At 40.6% G+C, this 22,067-nt stretch overlaps 2 protein-coding genes and 1 long non-coding RNA gene across 6 annotated transcripts in view; 1 reads left to right on the top strand and 2 right to left on the bottom strand.

Annotated features, from left to right (window-relative positions):
• Positions 1–3,328: 3,328 nt before the first annotated feature.
• Positions 3,329–6,591, top strand: zgc:110339 (SDR family oxidoreductase). The gene is made up of 6 exons (XM_023972091.2): positions 3,329–4,125; positions 4,283–4,334; positions 4,811–4,998; positions 5,181–5,336; positions 5,523–5,633; positions 5,762–6,591. Exons 1-6 carry the CDS (start codon positions 3,871–3,873, stop codon positions 5,873–5,875), a joined length of 876 nt encoding a protein of 291 aa, XP_023827859.1. The 5' UTR covers positions 3,329–3,870; the 3' UTR covers positions 5,876–6,591.
• Positions 6,194–22,067, bottom strand: part of LOC111953022 (galanin peptides-like) — a 38,059-nt gene continuing 22,185 nt past the window's right edge. For 2 of the 4 annotated variants that reach the window (XM_070435160.1, XM_023972093.2), the window contains 6 exons: positions 8,750–8,830; positions 8,399–8,453; positions 7,934–8,005; positions 6,975–7,061; positions 6,748–6,819; positions 6,194–6,425 (listed from right to left, as the gene is read on the bottom strand). In XM_070435160.1, coding sequence (XP_070291261.1) covers positions 6,364–6,425; positions 6,748–6,819; positions 6,975–7,061; positions 7,934–8,005; positions 8,399–8,453; positions 8,750–8,830 — 429 coding nt within the window. In that variant the 3' untranslated portion in view covers positions 6,194–6,363. Of the gene's footprint in view, positions 6,426–6,747; positions 6,820–6,974; positions 7,062–7,933; positions 8,006–8,398; positions 8,454–8,749; positions 8,831–8,918; positions 9,052–22,067 lie in introns of those variants that run through there. The other 2 variants (XM_023972092.1, XM_023972094.1) reach the window with 2 other exon arrangements.
• LOC139023016 (uncharacterized) lies at positions 9,705–11,097 on the bottom strand. Its single transcript, XR_011474092.1, has 2 exons — positions 10,884–11,097; positions 9,705–10,786 (listed from the first exon to the last, which is right to left on the bottom strand). It is a non-coding gene; the product is annotated as an uncharacterized lncRNA (long non-coding RNA).

The following is a 22,067-nucleotide window of genomic DNA, read 5'->3' on the forward strand; positions in this document are numbered from 1 at the left end:
GATTATGAAATAAAGTACTGTATATCTTACTTAACCAAAATAGAAATGACAGATACAACTTATAGGATTTAGTGCAGTTGCAGTGACCAGGAGTGACTTCTTGGATTTGGAGTCCCATAGAGATCCACTGAGACTAGATTAGAGTGAAAAGTGAAGATGCACAGTAACTACCATGATCAGATGATTATGATATCTTGACAATATGTGCAGTGTCATAACATAAATTAACATAACTTTATAGAATRACAACATAACGTGACATAAGGGTCAGACTATGGTTATGGTTGTGGTGTGATCCTACCGTACGAAACTGGAACCGGAGGACTGACCATCAGGGACCAGAGCCGGAGAGTGAGGGTATAGGGGGCAGGGGGTCTGGTGGTACTGGCAGGACATCCGTTATCCATATCACATTTCAACTCCATGGTCAATTGTTATGAAGCTTTTCAAGTTTGATGGTTGATTGGTGTTATTTATCAGCAGTTATAGAAAACATTCTGGACTACATTTTCTAGATTGTTAGAGCCACATTTGATCTTATACAGGTCATGAGACTTGAGGCTGAGACTGACATGCTGCTGATCTGTGAGGAGTAGGATCCAGCCATGTGGTTGTATGAGTCATGAATGTACATTAACAACTAAAGATGCATATCACTGAGAATCCACAGTCATGGTCTTGAGTCATGGTTGTTGTGAAAGGAACTACTTATTATCACAAACAAATATACCATTTGACTCTTGTAAGGTCATTGAACACATGTTTAAAATACTGCTCCATTGCCATCTTTAGACTCAGAGAGCCAGACTTAATCATAACCACTAAATCAGATGTCCAAGGCCAGAGAAGATCATATTATTCTCCTTCTTATGTAAGACTGCATATTTGAATTGTCATGCTGACACTTTTGTTTTTCCCACTGTTGAAACGTTGTCATTGATCATGTGAATCCAAATGTGTGTTCTCTGATAGAGGTTGTATAGGGTCCTGCATTAAACAGTATTATACAACCATGTATCTGTGTTATTGCAAACATGCACAGTATGTAGACTACACGTACACTGCTAGGTAGCCTAGTGGTAAAGAGCATTGGGCCTGTAACTGGACTATTGCTGGTTCGAATCCCCGAGTCGACTTGGTGAAAAATCTGTCGATATACCCTGGAGCAAGGCACTTATTGCTCCTGTAAGTTGTGTGTCTGCTAAGTTATGTAAACATCCAACAGTAATTTTGAAATGCTCTTACAAACAGTCTGATGCTCTGTTGATTCTGAGGCATTAGCTATGCCATAGTCTCTTGTTCATGGTCATCCATGCTGTCCGGGCAAATACTCGCTACAGCATCATAGAATTCACCCTGGATAAAACAAAATAATATGTATACGTAACTTAACAGCAACTTTAATTAGAGCAATATACTGTACCACTAAAATAATTGGTAGTGATATCCAGTAAAGTATCAGAAAACAACTGGAGTCGCTGGAGTGTGTTGGGCAAGTTCATTTTGCATCGCTGTGTGCCGTGGACGGGGTTTACACCTTTTAGACCATTTTATTAAATCTCTACCCACTCAGAGCGCCAGGCGTTGAAAAACGAACTCGACCATATATTGAGGATTGTAACGGCCATGAGGTAAAATATTTTTATAGCTTCTTGTTGGTTTCAATTAGCACTTACTGACATCATATTGCAGTAGACTGGACCCTCGGATGACCTCTGGCCACCAATTGAACTGAGATGGCTGTTATTTGCTAAACTGAGGTTCAGGAAATGGAATGGACTGGGGGAGCACATAATCTCCATGAGTGGCAAGTGGGCATGGAGGGAGTGAGGGCTCAGCATCATGTGGTGGAGGGTAGAATCTGTAGTTGGTACAGTGATGGTCCATCCTGCTCGATGCAGCTGCTCTGCTGTACCCTGACCACTCCAACTGAACCATGGGGAATCACTACTGGCACACTGTCTGTGTGATCTCCTGAATCAATGTTGACTTCCCATGTTCCTAGGTGGCACCCATTATTCTCAGAGGAATAGACAGCTGAGGTTTCGGAAACATTCTGATTGTCCTGAGTTCTGTGGTTTTGCTCTTTAAGGCAACTCATTCTATTTAAGCAAGGCTCATCCCTGATAGAAAAACAAACCAGTGAGTGTTGTTAGACTGGGTAGTAAAACACAAGCCCAGAGAACAGATGTATATATACAGAATCAGTCAGTTCACCATTCAATCATCTAAAATAGCTAGCTAGCTAATACATCTGACATACAACTTAGATTTTTTTTATTTTACTTTGCAAGCCCTAACATTATTTATACATATATTGTGAGGGATGTATCTTGGCCTCTCTTCTTCCAATAGCTATCTGGAAAGTTCACAAGAAATAACAATAACCAGGTGTTCCAAAACAGTGTCGCTCCCTCTGGCAATAACTTTACCTTACAGTCAGTTTTTGTTGTGGAAGAAGCTTTTCGTAGGCTAAGTGAATGTTGTCTGAAAACATGTAATATTCAGATTAGGGGTTGAGTGTGGTGCCAGACACATCCATTCTTTCAAAATATGATTTGGGTCGCTTGATGTGTTAAGTGAATAGGCAGGGTGGAACTAATTTGAGAGGAAGTCAAATGTATTATATTTTATTGTGCCATAAACACAACCAGTCATACATGATATGTTCATCCACTCGCAACATATTTTCAGCCTCCAGACAGTGGTGAATGGAAAAAGACATCTGTTACACTTGGCGATTGTCATTAGGCCAGTATGCGTCCACTGCTGTCCACGTGCATCTCGGTGTCAGCCACTGAGCCACTCATCTCTGCCTCGGCAACATTTCTGTGTTTTCGTCGAACCACATTGCATTTTGGAGCGTATACTACTACCTATTTTCAAGTCCACTCGCTCATTTTCATACCTCTGACATGCGGTAATGATAACAAAAAGTGGTGTAATAGCCCCCCTTCTAATTTCCTTAATTTTGTGGCTAGAGTCAAATATTTTCTGTGACACAAATCAGAGTCAACTACTTTCTATAGAACACATTTCACGTCAGGATAGGCAACCGAAATTAATAATTAATGTATGTGTGTTATATTAAACATGGAGGGAGTACAATTTTGGCCAGCAATAAACATTTCAGAACAACTATGGCTGAATTATTATCCTTACACTTTCAAAAATACTACTCAAATAAGACATGGGAGAGATGACGAATTTTGGCAAAGAGATTTATTTATAGACTAATACAAAATCAGTAGCGGATTTAGGTACGGGCGACATGGGCAGCCGTCCAGGGCGGCTTCCTTGCCGGGTGCGGCACGGGAGGTCGCCGAAGTGGGGATTCGCCCAGGGCGCCATACAAGCTAGAACCGCCACATACACTTGAAACAAATAGCCAAACCGAAAACTGCAGACAAAAATGCTTTCTGCTACTAAGATCAGTGAAATGTAGGCTAAACTGAGAAAGCTCAACTAGCAAGCAAGTCGCAGCATTGAAGAACGCGGAGGGGGAACATTCTGGCACGGGGAGATTTTGGGCACAACACCGGGACACTGTGCTTACTTTCAACCCTGGTCGTGTAAGAAGCTTTTCTAAGGAGAAGTGACTAACGTCTGAAAAAATTTTTTTTTTCGAATAGGCTGACCACACCGCTCGCGACCATTGTCTGAGAACATTTATGTAGATGATGGGGTTGAGCGCGGCGCGAGCCACACTCATTCTTTTAAAATGTATACGTTTGATTTGGGTCGCCAAATGCGCCGAGTGGTGTTTTGGGGTTGCACTTTGGACTAGTAGAAAATAAGGAGAATGGAGCGGAAACAGTTCACAGACACTAAATCAAGCGTACCTACCCTCATTGGTCCATTCGAGTTCCTATGAAATTTAAACCACGCCTTCAGATTGTATCGCTACAAAAATTATGTCTGGACACTGAGACCGATCATACTTCTTCCTTAAACAAAGTTAACAGACATCTACTAACTATGACTCTAAAATTCACAAAATGTCAATCTGTATTAATCACTGGAGCGAGCAGAGGCCTCGGTCTACAAATGGTGAAAGACCTGGCGAGAAGCACCGAGAGACCCAAAACAATAATAGCGACTGTTCGCAATCCAGCCGCAGCACAGGTAGGAGAACATCATGTTCAACTTTTTTATTTGACATTTTTGAACATCATGTTCAACTTGTTTTATGAATTACCACGTAATGGAAATACACGTGTGAGGATTCGCCTTTGCTGTAAACTTAGGGATACATAATAATAAAAGTTGATCTTCATTTCAGGATCTTCAAAATATTGCCAAGTCCTGCAAAGGTGTTCATATTGTACAGCTTGGTGAGTTGCGTAGCCTACATATAGCCTACATCATTTGTAAAACTTGGACACATGAACTAGGGTGCAGTGTGATTCTGGTTTGCCACATTTAGTTGGGTAATCAGTATATGATCCCATGTGCATCATGTGCCATGCAGATGATGCACATGGGACACATGCCCCATATGCCTGATCTGTTATAGAAGCAGAATGTGCAAGAAACACTGTATTGGTATTTCCCCGTGTGTTCCTCTCAGGGATTTTCTCCCTTCAAACTCATTGGGGCAACTAAAACTTATATTACACGCTGAATTATATGTTTGTAGTACTCAACAGAACATGATGAAATCCCAAACTGAAGTAAACCAATCATGTAAAAGTAAATTAAACCAATACTGTAAAAGAAAACCAAGGAGAAAAACGAAAACTAAATTCAGTTTGTTTCCTGTGAAGTTCCTTTTTGAAAGGTAATGAGCCTATGATCTCTTTCATATCAGATGTTGTCAGCCAGTCAAGTATAGACTCAGCATTGCAAGTGGTGTCATCTATACTGGGAAGCGATGGGCTGAATTGCCTCATAAACAACGCAGCCATCAATCCATCCACTGATCTGAAGACAGTGACACCTGACGCCATGATGAAGACTTTCGAGAGTAATACTGTTGCCCCTCTTTTTGTCACCAAGGTAAGTCAATGTGTTGCACCTCTAGAAGAGCATGTATGAGAAATATCTTAATTTTGTTGTAGCACAGAGGATATTTTTATTCATGCCCAAATCACACACATTTATGAAAAGTTCCCTACTTCATAAGAAACCTGTATTCTCGCAACTATCTCTAGATCACATAATGTTGTTGTTTCTTGTAGACATTTCTGCCATTGCTACAGGCAGCTGCTGCACGGGGCACTGGAATGGGGATCCATAGAGCAGCTGTGATCAACATCTCTTCCATACTCGGCTCCATTAAGGTTAACTGGGGAGCCGGAGCAGCCTTCAAAAGCTATGCCTACAGAACCTCAAAGGTGAACAGCAACCATAATGAGCCGTTTCAAAAAAGCCCATATTAACATTACAGACCATCTCAGACCATCTCTGGTTGCAATATTGGGCATAGAATGTTTGGGTGTGGCGATAGTTAATCTGACTGTTCTTATGTGTACATATTCATTACATGTCCTGTCCATCTCATTTTGTTTATATATATGCAGGCTGCCTTGAACATGACGACAAGGTGTCTGGCCACTGACCTGGAATCTGAAGGGATTCTGTGCATGGCTCTTCACCCTGGCTGGGTGCGCACTGACATGGGTGGCCCACATGTGAGTGTCCCATACTCTTGGTTGAGGCATTTTATGGTTGGGTTCTTTAGAATACATAAAAATACATGGCTGTGTATTTCAATGAGTTGACAGTTGATATGCTGCATTTCCTGTCTCTTATGGATCAGGCGGATTTGAGTGCGGAGGAGAGCATATCATCTTTGCTGTCTGTTATCACTGATCTGACAGAAAATAATCATGGGGGATTCTTGGACTACTCTGGAAACAAGCTACAATGGTGAAGCTCAACTTGGAAACAGTAACTTGTGGAATGGGTTATGTGCAGTTGTTCTGCTGGTGCTGCCAACAGTTCACTGGGACAAAACACAGCAGAGATCACAGAATAGAACAAACAACTGCAACATCATGCTATTATGTTGCTCAGCAATCTCCGATTCCTTTGTATCTAGTTGGTGTGAGAGAACTTGGAGATTTGACATTTTAAATTGGAGACTTTGTTTCATCTGAGTGGTTTGGGTTGTTGTTACACTTTCTAAAGGTAATCTCACTGTTTGAATACAAAATATATACTGTATAATACATATATAGGAACAACAATGTTTTGCCATTCAAAAGTTTTATTCAATCCATTTCTTTCAAATTATAATAAGAACGTGATTAATCTGTATAGTATATTGTTGTTATGATGACACCAGTATCCAGTATAATGGGAAATGTACAGATACTGTTGTTTGTAGGCAGGTGAGGCGTAGAGAAGAGATCAGTTGAACTAGGGCTGACCCATCTCTTCTGATGTGAGAGAGGAAGGCATGGTATCCAGAGTTCCGATTTCTGTAAGGTAGATGACAAAACATTTGAGTGAGCACAGTTAGATGGTTATAACTGATTAGGACTATGCTAGTATTTGTTCTGTTCCAAATGTTGTAGCAACATATAGCCAGGAATCTTGACTAGAAATGTAATCTGTAAATAAATTTGAAATACAAATATAACCAGACCATATGAAAAATATGATTATTTTACTATTTTTGGAACATGTCAAAACGCCTGATTTTTATTCATGAAAAAAATAACAATCAAGAGAATGCTGTCAGTGTTTTTGCTGTAATTAATTGTTGTAATTAAACATTAATAACAGACACCATGAACTTACCTTTAAGTTTCAGGTATGATAAGAAGTCAATGACAGTGTGTATTACATCCTCATCAGCTATTCTCAAGGCACCTGCAAAATAAGAGACCATCATGAGGTGTAGAGACTACACTGAGTAAAGCAGACTTACTGTACAGTACGTCATCTACTCTAAACATATTTGATTTACCCTCTCATAGGCCAATGAAATGTAGGCTATAAGATTTTACGAGGCTTTAGCTTCTCACCTGTTTTGAAGTCATTGTCCAGGGGCATGTCTCTCTTTCCAGCAAGGCCATGCTTGTCACTGAGAGTGCGGTGACCGTCAATGCCGTCTGAACAACAAAACAAAAACATAGTTTGCACAGCTGATTTTTACCCATTCCCTAGATGAAATCCCCTTCATTGCACACTACACACAAACACCGCAACCCTGCCTAAAGCTCACATGACGACATAAGGCACCCTTTATGATGGTGTGTTTTTCCTTTTATCTGTCAAGAGTCTGAAAAGCAACCTGCAGGGCTTGAGTCATTGAATTGCTGGAAAACATATATTCACCAATGAAATGCGTGAAAGAAAGGAACATATTCATTGATGGAAACAGAACCTGAAATGTTTTTTTAAATATATATATATTAAGGAAGGGTCCCTCCACATGCAAAGAAGAAGGGTAAAATAGTAATTTCATTCGATGTCCATCTGAAATTACTATTTTACCCTTCTTTGCATATATATATATATATATATAGTGAGAGGGGCAAGGAGCAGGAAAGACAATGGTTGAAATTACAATATACCTCACCCTATCAACAACTTTAATAAAGGTTTGAGTCAAGAGGGCTAGTAATAGTGCACTGAATAATCATGTAAGAGCACTAATTATCTGAAGTGTAATCCTTGAATTTTGACGTTAACCCTTAGCCCTTGATGCGTTTCCCACAGTCATCACCCATCAAGTATAATTACATGCAAAAATGAAATGATCAACTTTGTTCTGACAGTGCCTCTGAGATAAGATCCTGTATCATGGTTTAATAATTCATAAACAAGTGGAAAAACAAACCAATAAACATAAAGTGGCCATGGCTGTGATAAACACTTGGTTGTTGCATTAAGAGTTAAGTCTGCAAATAATAAACAGAGGAGCAAGGCGTCACAGAGCAATTCCTCTGCTGACTTCAATGTCCTGCAGGAGCTATCTTACATTGACTTAGCAGTTCTTCTCTCCCCCTTACGCTTGGATTATCCTTTATCTGTATTAGGTGATCAATACGACCTGAAACACAGGGATGATGGCATTTTACCTAAATTTACAACAAGGACCTGTGTTATGGGATACATCCTCATTCTGTGTTGACAATAATCCATGAACCTTGGGAATAAATGTGTTCCTGTGCAAATAGGCTTTTCATAATATAGTCATTTAAAAGGATATAACAAATTAAAAGTCCAATAACTACACAGAACAAGTTTGTTGGAATACATCATGCCACATTACACAGCCAGGTGAAATGTGAAAAAGTATAATAAAAGTATAAACAAATATGAGTAGAGCATGATAATGGAGACAGGGCAGGTGTGTAAATTATAGTTTAGTTAAAAGTACTTGATAGTGGAATTTTGACAGTTGTGAAAGAGTACATGAATTTAATACATAACAGTCACTTACGGGGACCCAAAAGGTAGCCAGCACTGTTTAGTGTCCACCCTCGCTTCTCTTTACCCTGTTATGAGACAAACACAAACACACACACACACAAATCAGATTCATTATACACACTGTACAATCATCAGTTTTCTAAACAATTTATCTAATTTTCTGAATGCGAATTGCTTGACCTGACTATAGTGCAAGAACTCAATTATCTCAATGCTTGTTATGGTGTTATGTCTAGATAATAGGCAACAACGTTTATATAATTGTAATGTTGCTTGCAATAGCCTACTTGTAGTTAAAACAACGAGAAAATAAGAGCATTTAAAACAACATTTAGCCAAATACAATAAAATGTTGACCTACCGCAATCACTAATCCAATTGTTTCTGACAGAGCTGCACATACAATTAGTGATATGCACACTACTCCAAAAGACTTCTTCATCTAAATCAAGATATTAAAAAAGTGTTAGTTGTAGAAAAACTAAAAAGTCGCAAAACAAAAATTTCCAATAAGTCTTAAAGCGGCTTACCTTTAAAGTTGTGTTCAACAGTACAAGAGATAAAAGATAATTTAAAAGTTTAAGGCTTTCTTCAAAATAGGTATGCTTTTAGAATAAGCAAAAATACAATGCAATATTACAGCAAAGAGAGCTTCAATGTCCCTGTGGTGCTTCTGGTTTAGGAGAGAATGATTTTGATGGCCTTTTATAATACACCCCCCACGGGAAAAAAATTCCTGCTCCTGAAATTCAGACGTCACAACTACCTTCCCCCTCATGTAGTGGTCATGTCACGATGAAATTACAATAACATCATCATGTTCTTTTTGCAACCTTATGAGACATTGAGTTGGACAATAGTTCTTAAAGTCAGATACATTTTATCACTAATAGAATCTCACGTGATGTCATTTGTAGAAAACATTTTATTATGCATGTCAAAACGAACAGTGCTATCAGATAAGTAAATCTAAAATATTTATTTTAGAGCCTCTATGACTGGTAAAATGGTTCAAATGTAAAAATACAAAACCATTACATACAAACATAGCCTAGAGATAAAAGAACACATAGGAAGACATTTCCATGGGTTTGTGGACAGGTCAATTTTAATAGTCAGAAAAGCAGGAATTCCATAATGGAAGGGTGATATCTATTTCGTAACAATGCATTGGAACTTTTCTGTAGCCTTTATCAAGAAACAGTTGCCTTAAAATATGACTAAAAGGAGATTTAAAAAAACTGTTTTTAGATATGGTAATAGGTTACATGGACATGAGATCAATAAAAGGAGAAAAACAACTCACTCACAGAGCATTAAATTAAGTTCTTTATTGAATTAACAGATCAGAAATAACAAGAGCCTGAATTATATGAAAATGTCATCCTATCATTGACAGTTTCCATTCATACTGGAGGAGGATGGTAGTTACAGGCTGGACCAAAGAGTACACTAGAAAAGCCACTCCCAGGGCACCATGAACTTCCATTCCAATGAAAGTACAGATCAGCAGCAACCAAGAGAGAGCAAAATGGGATTCCAACAGCGTGTAACAAAGGAAGGAACCTTTGGGCTCTTTGTAAAATGGTTTGTCCTTCTTTAGCTGTCCGGTCTGATCCAGCAAGGGGCACTGGCAGATCTAAAAGTTMTTGTGTCCATTTGTCATTGGTCTGTGTGGAAAATCCTCCATTGTAACATACATCACACATTGAGCAATGTTCTGATCCATTATGACATGGGAAAGGAACTCCATCCGAAGAACTCAATGCAGAAGATATATGGCTGCCTTCTTTCATATTGATGACATGAATGTTGATCACACCACCACACAATCCATTTGTTGAAGTTTTCTTCAGGGAGAGGTTGCTGAAGAGATAATGCATTTTTTTATGAACACTCCTGACTCAACACCTTTATACAGTCTACAAGCATCGTATACCAACCATACAGGACAGCTCTATTTGGACACCTTGATTGTGAATAAAGAGTAGATGCATTACAACCACTATTCCAGTTAAGTCCAGGCCTACCTGCATTCTATTTCTTGTCCTTGTCTTGTATTTAATTGTATAGGCCTATCACAACATGGTCGGCTTAGCTCTTGGATGCCAGGTAAGGCTCTTGCACAGGTGGGGTTCTTGTCTGGAAGGAACAGGGCTATAATTCCATCCTTCGTAATAGCAACACATCCACATCTGCCGTCACTGTTAAGCTGGACTCTGCATGGCTGTGCTATAGCGAAAGGTGCAACTTCCGATGCAGGTAATGGGCTTTGTTGCTCAGAAGAGACCTTTCTTCGTCGTTCACAATGCATTCTTTTGGCAAACAATCCCGTTGGCAACATTGTTTCAACCAATGCAAGTTGACAATCGAAGCCTGACAGTTTTCTTCTCACCTCCTGCAAGATTAAATATCATTGATGAAGTTAAGAAAAGTAATTGATTTATAAAGTCAARTAGGCCGAATACACATTATCTGCAGATATTTACACGAACCCTTATTTTATTTTTTATGACCCCATGTCCTCTGCGTCTGCAATGATCAGACATTTTTCCAATGTTGGCAAGCGCTTAATTAATTACACAAATTCTGAACATGAAAGACTGCTTATTATAGATTATAGCAGTGACTAAAATGATGTTTTCCGATGTAGAAAATGTCTGCGCGCTAGTCTCGCTTGTCGGAGACAAAGGCTGTGAGAAGAGTCGCACAGCGCACTGGCTGTTCATCCAGTGTGCAAGGGTTGTCAATCATTATATGATGACGTCACGTGATCATGAAGCTGAAACGTCGTTCTTGTTCTTTTGCTGTTTAACACGGAACCCAAACCGGCTGCGCGCGTGCGCCATCGTGCATACATTTATTTTGTCCCCCATCACCAAACGCGATCACAACACGCAGGTTAAAATATCAAAACAAACTCTGAAACAATTATATTAATTTGGGGACGGGTCGAAAAGCATTAAACATTTATGGCAATTTAGCTAGTTAGCTTGCACTTGCTAGCTAATTTGTCCCATTTAGCTAGCTTGCTGTTGCTAATCCACACATAAAACGGTCAACCGAATCGTTTCTAGTCATCTCTCTGGCTTCCAGGCTTTTTCTTCTCTTGACTTTATATTGCGATTGGCAACTTTCATAAATTAGGTGCATTACCGCCACTGACCTCGTTCGTGGGTATAACCAATGAGGAGATGGCACGTGGGTACCTGCTTCTATAAACCAATGAGGAGATGGGAGATGCAGGACTTGCAGCGCGATCTATTTTAGCCCGTGCAATAATTGAATAACATAGATTTCTACATTTATTTTGCAACGCTTGCGTGTGGTCAGCCTGTAACGCATATAGAACAATGAAAAACTATTTGAGCAACGTTAGCGAATGAATGGAAACGTTTGTACTCTTCTTCAGAATGTGGATAAACTTGAGAAAAACGTGTCTGAATTGCCAACAATAATTCCATAAGGTAAATTTAATTGAGTAGTGTTTTTAGCTAACTAGCTAATGTTAACTAGCTTAGCTTGCCCACAAAAGTTGATCGAGCGCGAGATTCCCGAAAATCATGCCACTTTGATACAGCTACGACCGGAAGTGACTTTTTCGTAGCAGGTTAGGATAATTAGGTTAAGGTTAGGAGTTGTAGCTATCTAAAAACACAGAAAGCTAGCTATAGCTTGTAGTTATAATAACATTTTGGGCAAAAATATTTTCCTAGGTAACTGCTAGTCTGCTGTTGTTAGCTGCAGTGGTTAGTTGCGGTCTAACCACCAGATATCCAAAGGAAGCATAATTTCTTTTGATTTAAGTTTGCCAGGCTGAAATTGCCCAGCCATTGTCAATAACCCTTTCCCTCTCTCTCCCTACCAGCCTATCTACACAACGAATCCCATTCAGGAATCAGAAATATGGCTGAGACAGTGACAACATCCACATGCACTGGGGCCTTTTCAGTCTACAGAATCAACCAGGGATCATACTCACTGTGTTTGGAGTATGTCTCTTTGGAGGTGAAGAGCTAGCTTGCTAACGTTAGCTCTTTATAGTTGTAATGACCTGGCCCGATCGTAAAGGAACAATTGTCCAGACAATTGATGGGTTAATAAACCGTGAATTCGTAACCTCAATATATAAACAACTGTGATCTTCTCTTGTGAAGACCAGACATAAGAGAGAGAACAATGGCTAAACATGGTCTTAATTTGCAATGCTCCCCCCCCCCCCCCCCCCCCACGACACTCCACCAACCACCAGGATGCCTGGCATCAGAACATTCCAGGCATTCCCGTGATTGGCAGATAGCAGATTAATCATGTCGGAACCCGCGAACACTGGGTACTGGTAAGTACAACACAACCAACTAACAGCATAACACATAACACACAGCTGTCTGCGAGGGTTGCTACAATATATATAACTTGACTGGCGTGAAAACAACTTTGATTCAACAGGTGTATGCCAAGTGGGTAGTCACTAGTGCACAGCCCAGCCCAGAACAGAAGGTAGTCAATCAATGCAAACCATATCAGTGCCGTACAGTTATACCACAGATAGAACAATGAGCCAGATGTTTCACCAGATGTATAAATCTGAAGCATCCAGTTGGCATTTCCACTCACCACCAAATATGGTGATGAGAGGAAGGTCAGTGACTGGCAGTGGGAGAAGATGGAGCGAGATGGTTTTTGTCGGACATTCTGCTAATTTTCTTATCGATGAAACATTTGATCTCAATACAGTTTTCTGTTCCCAAAACTAAAATCTGTTATGAACAGAATGGACTAAGATAAGCAGACTTTACCATTTGACAAAGTTTCAAAAAACGGCATTGTTCAGACGGAATGCAAGGGTGAATTGGGTTACTGCACATGCGCACTTCACAGAGTAGGCGTTCCCTAGCAGAAATATGCAAATACATGTTAGAACACGCCAACAGGACCCCCGCTAGCTCATGCTTCGGTCTGCCCAACTTTTTGCGTGTTCTGCTCACTATGATTAATTTGCTCCCATTGGAAACGACAGGCTGTGGTCTATCTTTGGTTAGATATAAAAAWTCTTTCTTTATACACTCCCCCTACAATTACCTTTTTTTCTAGTTTCTACAGCTGTTGTTAGAAATTCAGAACCCTCTTGCAGAGTCTGCCAAGTACTTTCAGCCCTTTTTGGGATGTTACTGGGAACACTCAGTTTCCATTATCGAGGCATGGACCGATCAGATTTATCAACAGAATATCAAAGTATATCAAAGTATCTAATATCTAAAAGTCTAAATGTACTGTTGAGCAAAGTTGTCTTTGACCATTTTGTCTGTTCCACCATAAGACCCCTATATGGTCCTTCTTCTATGAACTGGCTACAGCACCAAATTCTGATGTTAAACATAGGCCATATAATTATCAGAATGATGATACATTTGCTGATATGGATTGTTATTGTTATTCAGGTCAGTTGTTACACAATGGAGATCACAGACATCAGCCCCAAACTGTGGATTCACATGTTTATGCCAGTGTTGATATTCAGCTAGTGCCTTCAAAATTGAATCACACATTTTGTTTTTTTATCTCTCATAATGTGAGGCTTTTACTGCACTTTCGTTATTATGAATGGATTGCTATAACATTTATATTTTTGAAAGAAACAAAGGCTAACCACCAAAACATGTCACTAAAAATGACTAAAGAAATTAAATAAATAGATTATTTAAACTTTGTGTTATAACAGGTACTACTGCTGACAATACCTGGATTTTTGCATTGCTAGTTGTGAAAGTGTTTGCTTACAACTGGGACGGGTATGTTGGCATGATGTTTGAAGCAATTGTAAGCACCATCGACCCTTTCATATCGATGACTTTGTTATGCAGCCGTAAGAGCACACCTTTCTGTACAATAATACAATTTAATGATATCAGCTGTACTATAGGTAGGAGCTCACTTTGTTTCCTTAAGGAACCGCCAAACCACTCTTCTAGAGGGAGAGTCATTATTCAGTGATGGTGCCTCCATTACATTTGATACTTTCAAAGACCTTGCCGCTGAACTTGATTGTCTTTATATTGCATATAGAACAGTATCTGTCAAATTACAGTTGTATCCATGTTTGGGTACAAAGAAGGCAAATTCTGTAATCATATGTGAATGTTTTTGTCCCACAGCAACAACTTTCACCATCAAGCTGATATTGAAAATCTTCGGTAGTCCTCTTTTAGGGTTCATCATGTCTAAAATCCTAATGTTTTGGCTGTCATACATCTTCAATGATGGACTGATCGAAATAACCATGAACTTGGCAATGACGATATCTAAGGAAGTCTCAAGGTTTTCTCATGATAAGCTGTAGACCACACTATCTACCTAGAGTGTTTTCATCTGTATTTTTCGTAGCTGTCTACATACCACCACAGACCGATGCTGGCACTAAAACCGCACTCAATGAGCTGTATACCGCCATAAGCAAACAGGAAAACACTCATCCAGCGGTGCTCCTAGTGGCCAGGGACTTTAATGCAGGGAAACTTAAATCAGTTTTACCAAATTTTCTATCAATCAGCATGTTAAATGTGCAACCAGCAGCTTGGTGAGTTCTAGACCACCTTTACTCTACACACAGAGACGCATACAAAGCTCTCCCATGCCCTCCATTTGGCAAATATTATCATAATTCTATCCTCCTGATTCCTGCTTACAAGCAAAAATTAAAGCAGGAAGCACCAGTGACTGGGTCTATAAAAAAACTGGTCAGAGGAAGCAGATGCTAAACTGCAGGACTGTTTTGCTAGCACAGACTGGCATATGTTCTGGGATTCTTCCGATGGCATTAAAGAGTACACCACCTCAGTCATCGACTTCATCAATAAGGGCATCGAGGACGTCGTCCCCACAGTGACTGTACGTACATACCCCAACCAGAAGCCATGGATTACAGGCAACATTCGCACTGAGCGAAAGGGTAGAGCTGCTGCTTTCAAAGAGCTGGACTCTAACCCGGAAGCTTATAAGAAATCCCACTATGCCCTCCGACAAACCATCAAACAGGCAAAGCATCAATACAGGACTAAGATCGAATCCTACTACACCGACTTCGACACTCGTCGGATGTGGCAGGGCTTGCAAACTATTACAGACTACAAAGGGAAGCACAGCCGAGAGCTGCCCAGTGACACGAGCCTACCAGATGAGCTAAATAACTTCTATGCTCGCTTCGAGGCAAGTAACAGTGAAGCATACATGAGAGCATCAGCTGTTCCGGACGACTGCTCTCCACAGCCGATGTGAGTAAGACCCTTAACCTTTTCTCAATATAGGGGGTGCTGTTTCAACGTTACCATTTATCTGCCTCGTACTCAATTCTTGCTCGTACAATATGCATATTATTATTACTATTGGATAGAAAACAATCTCTAGTTTCTAAAACCGTTTGAATTATGTCTGTGGGTGAAACAGAACTCTTTCTGCAGCGAAATTCATGACAGGAACTGCGAAGGTCTGAAAACGAGGCTCTGTTCTCAGATCAGTTTAAAGCTCTGTATGTATCCTATGGGTCGACATGAACTGCACGCGCCTTCCCCTGGATGTCAGTAACCAATGAGAATTGGAATGGAGTTTCTACGTAGATCTCAGACCTTATAAAAGGCCATGGCATGGGGGGTGCGCTCTTTTCGACGTTCGTCAAGACGCAAGGAGGACCTCAGGATGGCATGCTCAAAAGCTCTCGTTATAGGCCTAAGATATATCCGTCTGTGATTTAATTCGATATAGGTGTTAGAAACATCACAACGAAGTTATTTTAAACCGAGTTATATCAGTTTATGCGAGTATTATTGCGGTTTTCGGAATTTCCTTAGTATTGCGTTTTGAACATTTGGGCATGTCTGCGCCACATAGCTATTGTTAGCTGCTAGTTCCAAAGTTGAAGAGGACGTTTTACAACCGACAACGATTCTTTGGACAAAGGACAACTTGCCCAAGATTCTGATGGAAGCTCGTCCAAAAGTAAGAGCTATTTATGATGTTATTCCGTATTTATGTGGAAAAATGTAAAAGGATTTGTCCGCCATTATTGCGGCACTGGTCTGGCTGTAACGCACACTGTATGTCTAGTAACGTTAATTTTAAAAATCTAACACAGCGGTTGCATTAATAACTAATGCATCTTTCATGTTGCTGTCCAACCTGTATTTTTTTTGTCAAGTTTACGATTATTTATCGATTAGATTAGGTGCCTCTCCAAGATAGCGCCGGCCAGAATGCATAAATGCTGCTACTGATCACATTGTATAACCACGATTTGTGCTGCTAAATATGCACATTTTCGAACAAAACCTATATGCATGTGTAATATGAGTTTACAGGACTGTCATCTGATGAAGTTATCAAGGTTAGTCCAATTATATATCTTTTGCTGGATGTTACGATCGCTAACATTTGCTGCTGGTAAATGCGGTGTGTTTTCTGGCTATTGTGTAAGCTAATATAATGCTATATTGTGTTTCGCTGTAAAACACTTAAAAAATCTGACATATTGCTGGATTCACAAGATGTTGGGCTTTCATTTGCTGTACGCTGTGGTATTTTTCAGAATATGATTTATGATGAGTAATTAGGTATTTGACGTTGTCTCTGTAATTATTCTGGCTGCATCGACGCTATTTCAGATTGCAGCTGCAATGTTGAACTGTGATTTATACTGAAATATCACATTTTTCTAACAAACATCATGCTATACAATAAATATGTTATCAGACTGTCATCTGATTGAAGTTATTTCTTGTTAGTGACTATTTATATCTTTATTTGGTTCGAAGCAAATTGCCGATAGCTACCTATGCAGGAAAAAAATGGTGGGAAAAGAAAGTTGTGTCTTTTGCTATCGTGGTTAGCTAATAGATTTACATATTGTGTCTTCCCTGTAAAACATTTTAAAAATCAGAAATGATGGCTGGATTCACAAGATCTGTATCTTTCATCTGGTGTCTTGGACTTGTGATTTAATGATATTTAGATGCTAGTATTTACTTGTGGCGCTATGCTAGGCTATGCTAGTCAGCTTTTTTTTACTGATGGGGGTGCTCCCGGATCCGGGATGCGTAGCAAGTAGAAGTTAAACAGATCAACATTCACAAGGCCGCAGGGTCAGACGGATTACCAGGACTGCGCTGACCAACTGGCAAGTGTCTTCACTGACATTTTCAACCTCTCCCTGTCTGAGTCTGTAATACCAACATGTTTTAAGCAGACCACCATAGTCTCTGTGCCCAAGAACATTAAGGTAACCTGCCTAAATGACTACCGACCCGTAGCACTCACCTCTGTAGCCATGAAATGCTTTGAAAGGCCGGTCATGGCTCACATCACCATTATCCCAGAAACCCTAGACCCACTCCAATTTGCATACCACACCAAAAGATCCACAGATGATGCAATCTGTCTTGCACTCCACACTGCCCTTTCACACCTGGACAAAAGGAACACCTATGTGAGAATGCTATTCATTGACTACAGCTCATCGTTCAACACCATAGTGCCCTCAAAGCTAAGGACCCTGGGACTAAACACCTCTTTCTGCAACTGGATCCTGGACTTCCTGACGGTCCGCCCCAGGTGGTAAGGATAGGTAACAACACATCTGCCACGCTGATCCTCAACACGGGGGCCCCTCAGGGGTGCGTGCTCAGTCCCCTCCTGTACTCCCTGTTCACACATGACTGCACGGCCAGGCACTCCAACACCATCATTAAGTTTGCTGATGACACAACAGTGGTAGGCCTGATCACCGACAACGATGAGACAGCCTATAGGGAGGAGGTCAGAGACCTGACCGTGTGGTTCAATGACAACAACCTCTCCCTCAACGTTATCAAGACAAAGGAGATGTTCGTGGACTGGAACAGGAAAAGGAGGTCTGAGCACGCCCCCATTCTCATCGACAGGGCTGCAGTGGAGCAGGATGAGAGCTCCAAGTTTCTTGGTGTCCACATCACCAACAAACTAACATTGTCCAAGCTAGAGGTTGAACGATTAATCGGCATGGCTGATTAATTAGGGCCGATTTAAAGTTTTCATAACAATCGGTAATCAGCATTTTTGGACGCCGATTATGGCGGATTACATTGCACTGCACAAGGAGACTGCATGGCAGGCTGACCACCTGTTACGCGAGTGCAGCAAGGAGCCAAGGTAAGTTGCTAGCTAGCATTAAACGTATCTTATAACAAAACAATCAATCTTTAACATAATCACTAGTTAACTACACATGGTTGATGATATTACTAGTTTAACTAGCTTGTCCTGCGTTGCAAATAATCAATGCGGTGCCTGTTAATTCATCATCGAATCAAAGCCTACTTCGCCAAACTGGTGATGATTTAACAAGCGCATTCGCAAAAAAGCACTGTCGTTGCACCAATGTACCTAACCATAAACATCAATGCCTTCTTAAAATCAATACACAAGTATATATTTTTAAACCTGCATATTTAGTTCAAATAAATTCATGTTAGCAGGCAATATTAACTAGGGAAATTGTGTCACTTCTCTTGCGTTCTGTGCAAGCAGAGTCAGGGTATATGCAGCAGTTTGGGCCGTCTGACTCGTTGCGAACTGTGTGAAGACCATTTCTTCCTAACAAAGACCGTAATTAATTTGCCAGATTTTTACATAATTATGACATAACATTGATGGTTGTGCAACGTAACAGCAATATTTAGACTTATGGATGCCACCCATTAGATAAAATACGGAACGGTTCCGTATTTCACTGAAAGAATAAATGTTTTGTTATCTAAATTAGTTTCCGGATTTGACCATATTAATGACCTGAGGCTCGTATTTCTGTGTGTTATTATATTATAATTAAGTCTGATTTGATATTTGATAGAGGAGTCTGACTGAGCGGTGGTAGGCAGCAGCAGGATCATAAGCATTCATTCAAACAGCACTTTCCTGTGTTTGCCAGCAGCTCTTTGCAATGCTTGAAGCACAGCGCTGTTTATGACTCCAAGCCTATCAACTCCCGAGATTAGGCTGGCAATACTATAGTGCCTATAAGAGCATCCAATAGTCAAAGGTACAGTGGGGAGAACAAGTATTTGATACAGTGCCGATTTTGCAGGTTTTCCTACTTACAAAGCATGTAGAGGTCTGTAATTTTTATCATAGGTACACTTCAACTGTGAGAGACGGAATCTAAAACAAAAATCCAGAAAATCACATTGTATGATTTTTAAGTAATTAATTTGCATTTTATTGCATGACATAAGTATTTGATACATCAGAAAAGGAGAACTTAATATTTGGTACAGAAACCTTTGTTTGCAAATACAGAGATCATACGTTTCCTGTAGTTCTTGACCAGGTTTGCACACACTGCAGCAGGGATTTTGGCCCACTCCTCCATACAGACCTTCTCCAGATCCTTCAGGTTTCGGGGCTGTCGCTGGGCAATACAGACTTTCAGCTCCCTCCAAAKATTTTCTATTGGGTTCAGGTCTGGAGACTGGCTAGGCCACTCCAGGACCTTGAGATGCTTCTTACGGAGCCACTCCTTAGTTGCCCTGGCTGTGTGTTTCGGGTCGTTGTCATGCTGGAAGACCCAGCCACGACCCTTCTTCAATGCTCTTACTGAGGGAAGGAGGTTGTTGGCCAAGATCTCGCGATACATGGACCCATCCATGCTCCCCTCAATACGGTGCAGTCGTCCTGTCCCCTTTGCAGAAAAGCATCCCCAAAGAATGATGTTTCCACCTCCATGCTTCACGGTTGGGATGGTGTTCTTGGGGTTGTACTCATCCTTCTTCTTCCTCCAAACACGGCAAGTGGAGTTTAGACCAAAAAGCTCTATTTTTGTCTCATCAGACCACATGACCTTCTCCCATTCCTCCTCTGGATCATCCAGATGGTCATTGGCAAACTTCAGACGGGCCTGGAACATGCGCTGGTTTGAGCAGGGGACCTTGCGTGCGCTGCAGGATTTTAATCCATGACGGCGTAGTGTGTTACTAATGGTTTTCTTTGAGACGTGGTTCCCAGCTCTCTTCAGTCATTGACCAGGTCCTGCCCTGTAGTTCTGGGCTGATCCCTCACCTTCCTCATGATCATTGATGCCCCACGAGGTGAGATTTGCATGGAGCCCCAGACCGAGGGTGATGACCGTCATCTTGAACTTCTTCCATTTTCTAATAATTCGCCAACAGTTGTTGCCTTCTCACCAAGCTGCTTGCCTATGTCCTGTAGCCCATCCCAGCCTTGTGCAGGTCTACTTAATATCTCTAATGTCCTTACACACTCTCTGGTCTTGCCATTGTGGAGATTGGAGTCTGTTTGATTGAGGTGTGTGGACAGGTGTCTTTTATACAGGTCGAGTTCAAACAGGTGAGGTTAATACAGGTAATGAGTGGAACAGGAGGGCTTCTTAAAGAAAAACTGTGGTCTGTGAGAGCCAGAATTATTACTGGTTGGTAGGTGATCAAATACTTATGTCATGCAATAAAATGCAAATTAATTACTTAAAAATCATACAATGTGATTTTATGGATTTTTGTTTTAGATTCCGTCTCTCACAGTTGAAGTGTACCTATGATAAAAAATTACAGACCTCTACAAGGCACTACAGAGGGTAGTGCGTACGGCCCAGTACATCACCGGGGCCAAGCTTCCTTCCATCCAGGACCTCTATACCAGGCGGTGTCAGAGGAAGGCCCTAGAAATTGTCTAGCCACCCTAGTCATAGACTGTTCTCTCTGCTACCGCACGGTAAGCGGTACTGGAGCGCCAAGTCTAGGTCCAAGAGGCTTCTAAACAGCTTCTACCCCCAAGCCATAAGACTCCTGAACAGCTAATCAAATGGCAACCCAGACTATTTGCATTGCCCCCCCCCATCTCGACACCGGTGCCCCCGCACATTGACTCTTTACCCGTACCCACTGTATATAGCCCCGCTATTGTTATTTACTGCTTCTCTTTAATTATTTGCTATTCTTAAATTGTACTTTTTTTGTTGTATTTTCTTAACTGCATTGTTGGTTAATTAAGGGCTTGTAAGTAAGCATTTCACTGTAAGGTCTACTAGACCTGTTGTATTCGGCGCGTGTGACAAATACAATTTGATTTGATTTGATATACATTATATTTTACTTAGGTAAGACGTTTTTGTCAGGTACTTAGCAAGCGATTGATGGTTATTGTATCTTAAAGAAGTAGAATGTGTTTAATTCACATTTTAAGTACAGATTTCATGTCATTTAGCTGAATGGCTAGGCATGGCCCAGCTTTCCATAGGTTCTGGGAAATGCTGACCTATTTGGCCAACACCTTAATTGTCTTCATCATTGGTATTATTTGGTAACATTTGGGCCTCAATGATTTCTTCAACATTATAGTGCTCTACTTTGCTATGTACATCACAGCACTTTTTTATTGAGTTTACATCAGGCATTTAACCAGTTTTTCTACCGCATAATTATGTTATGTATCAGTTTGTTCTTATGATCATTGGCAAGGAACCAGAGGTATCTATTTGAGACTCTTCCTTCTCTATTACAGACATGTGACTGTAGTTGCACTGTCACCCTTATTGGTACGCACTGGCTGTGGCTTCAGCTGGAGGTGGGCAGCAGTGTGTGTCTAGGGAGGTACCAAAGGGGCCTTTTGTGTATGGGCTCTATTCAATACCTATCGCTGAA

Source organism: Salvelinus sp. IW2-2015, linkage group LG26 (genome assembly GCF_002910315.2).
Source record: "Salvelinus sp. IW2-2015 linkage group LG26, ASM291031v2, whole genome shotgun sequence".
In the NCBI taxonomy this organism is placed as follows: Eukaryota; Metazoa; Chordata; class Actinopteri; order Salmoniformes; family Salmonidae; genus Salvelinus; species Salvelinus sp. IW2-2015.

Coding starts and splice junctions, on each gene's coding strand:
- zgc:110339 (XM_023972091.2), top strand. CDS start 3,871: ATGAAATTTAAACCACGCCTTCAGATTGTATCGCTACAAAAATTATGT. Junction 4,335..4,810: donor TGTTCATATTGTACAGCTTG/GTGAGTTGCGTA, acceptor CTTTCATATCAG/ATGTTGTCAGCCAGTCAAGT. Junction 4,999..5,180: donor CCCCTCTTTTTGTCACCAAG/GTAAGTCAATGT, acceptor TGTTTCTTGTAG/ACATTTCTGCCATTGCTACA.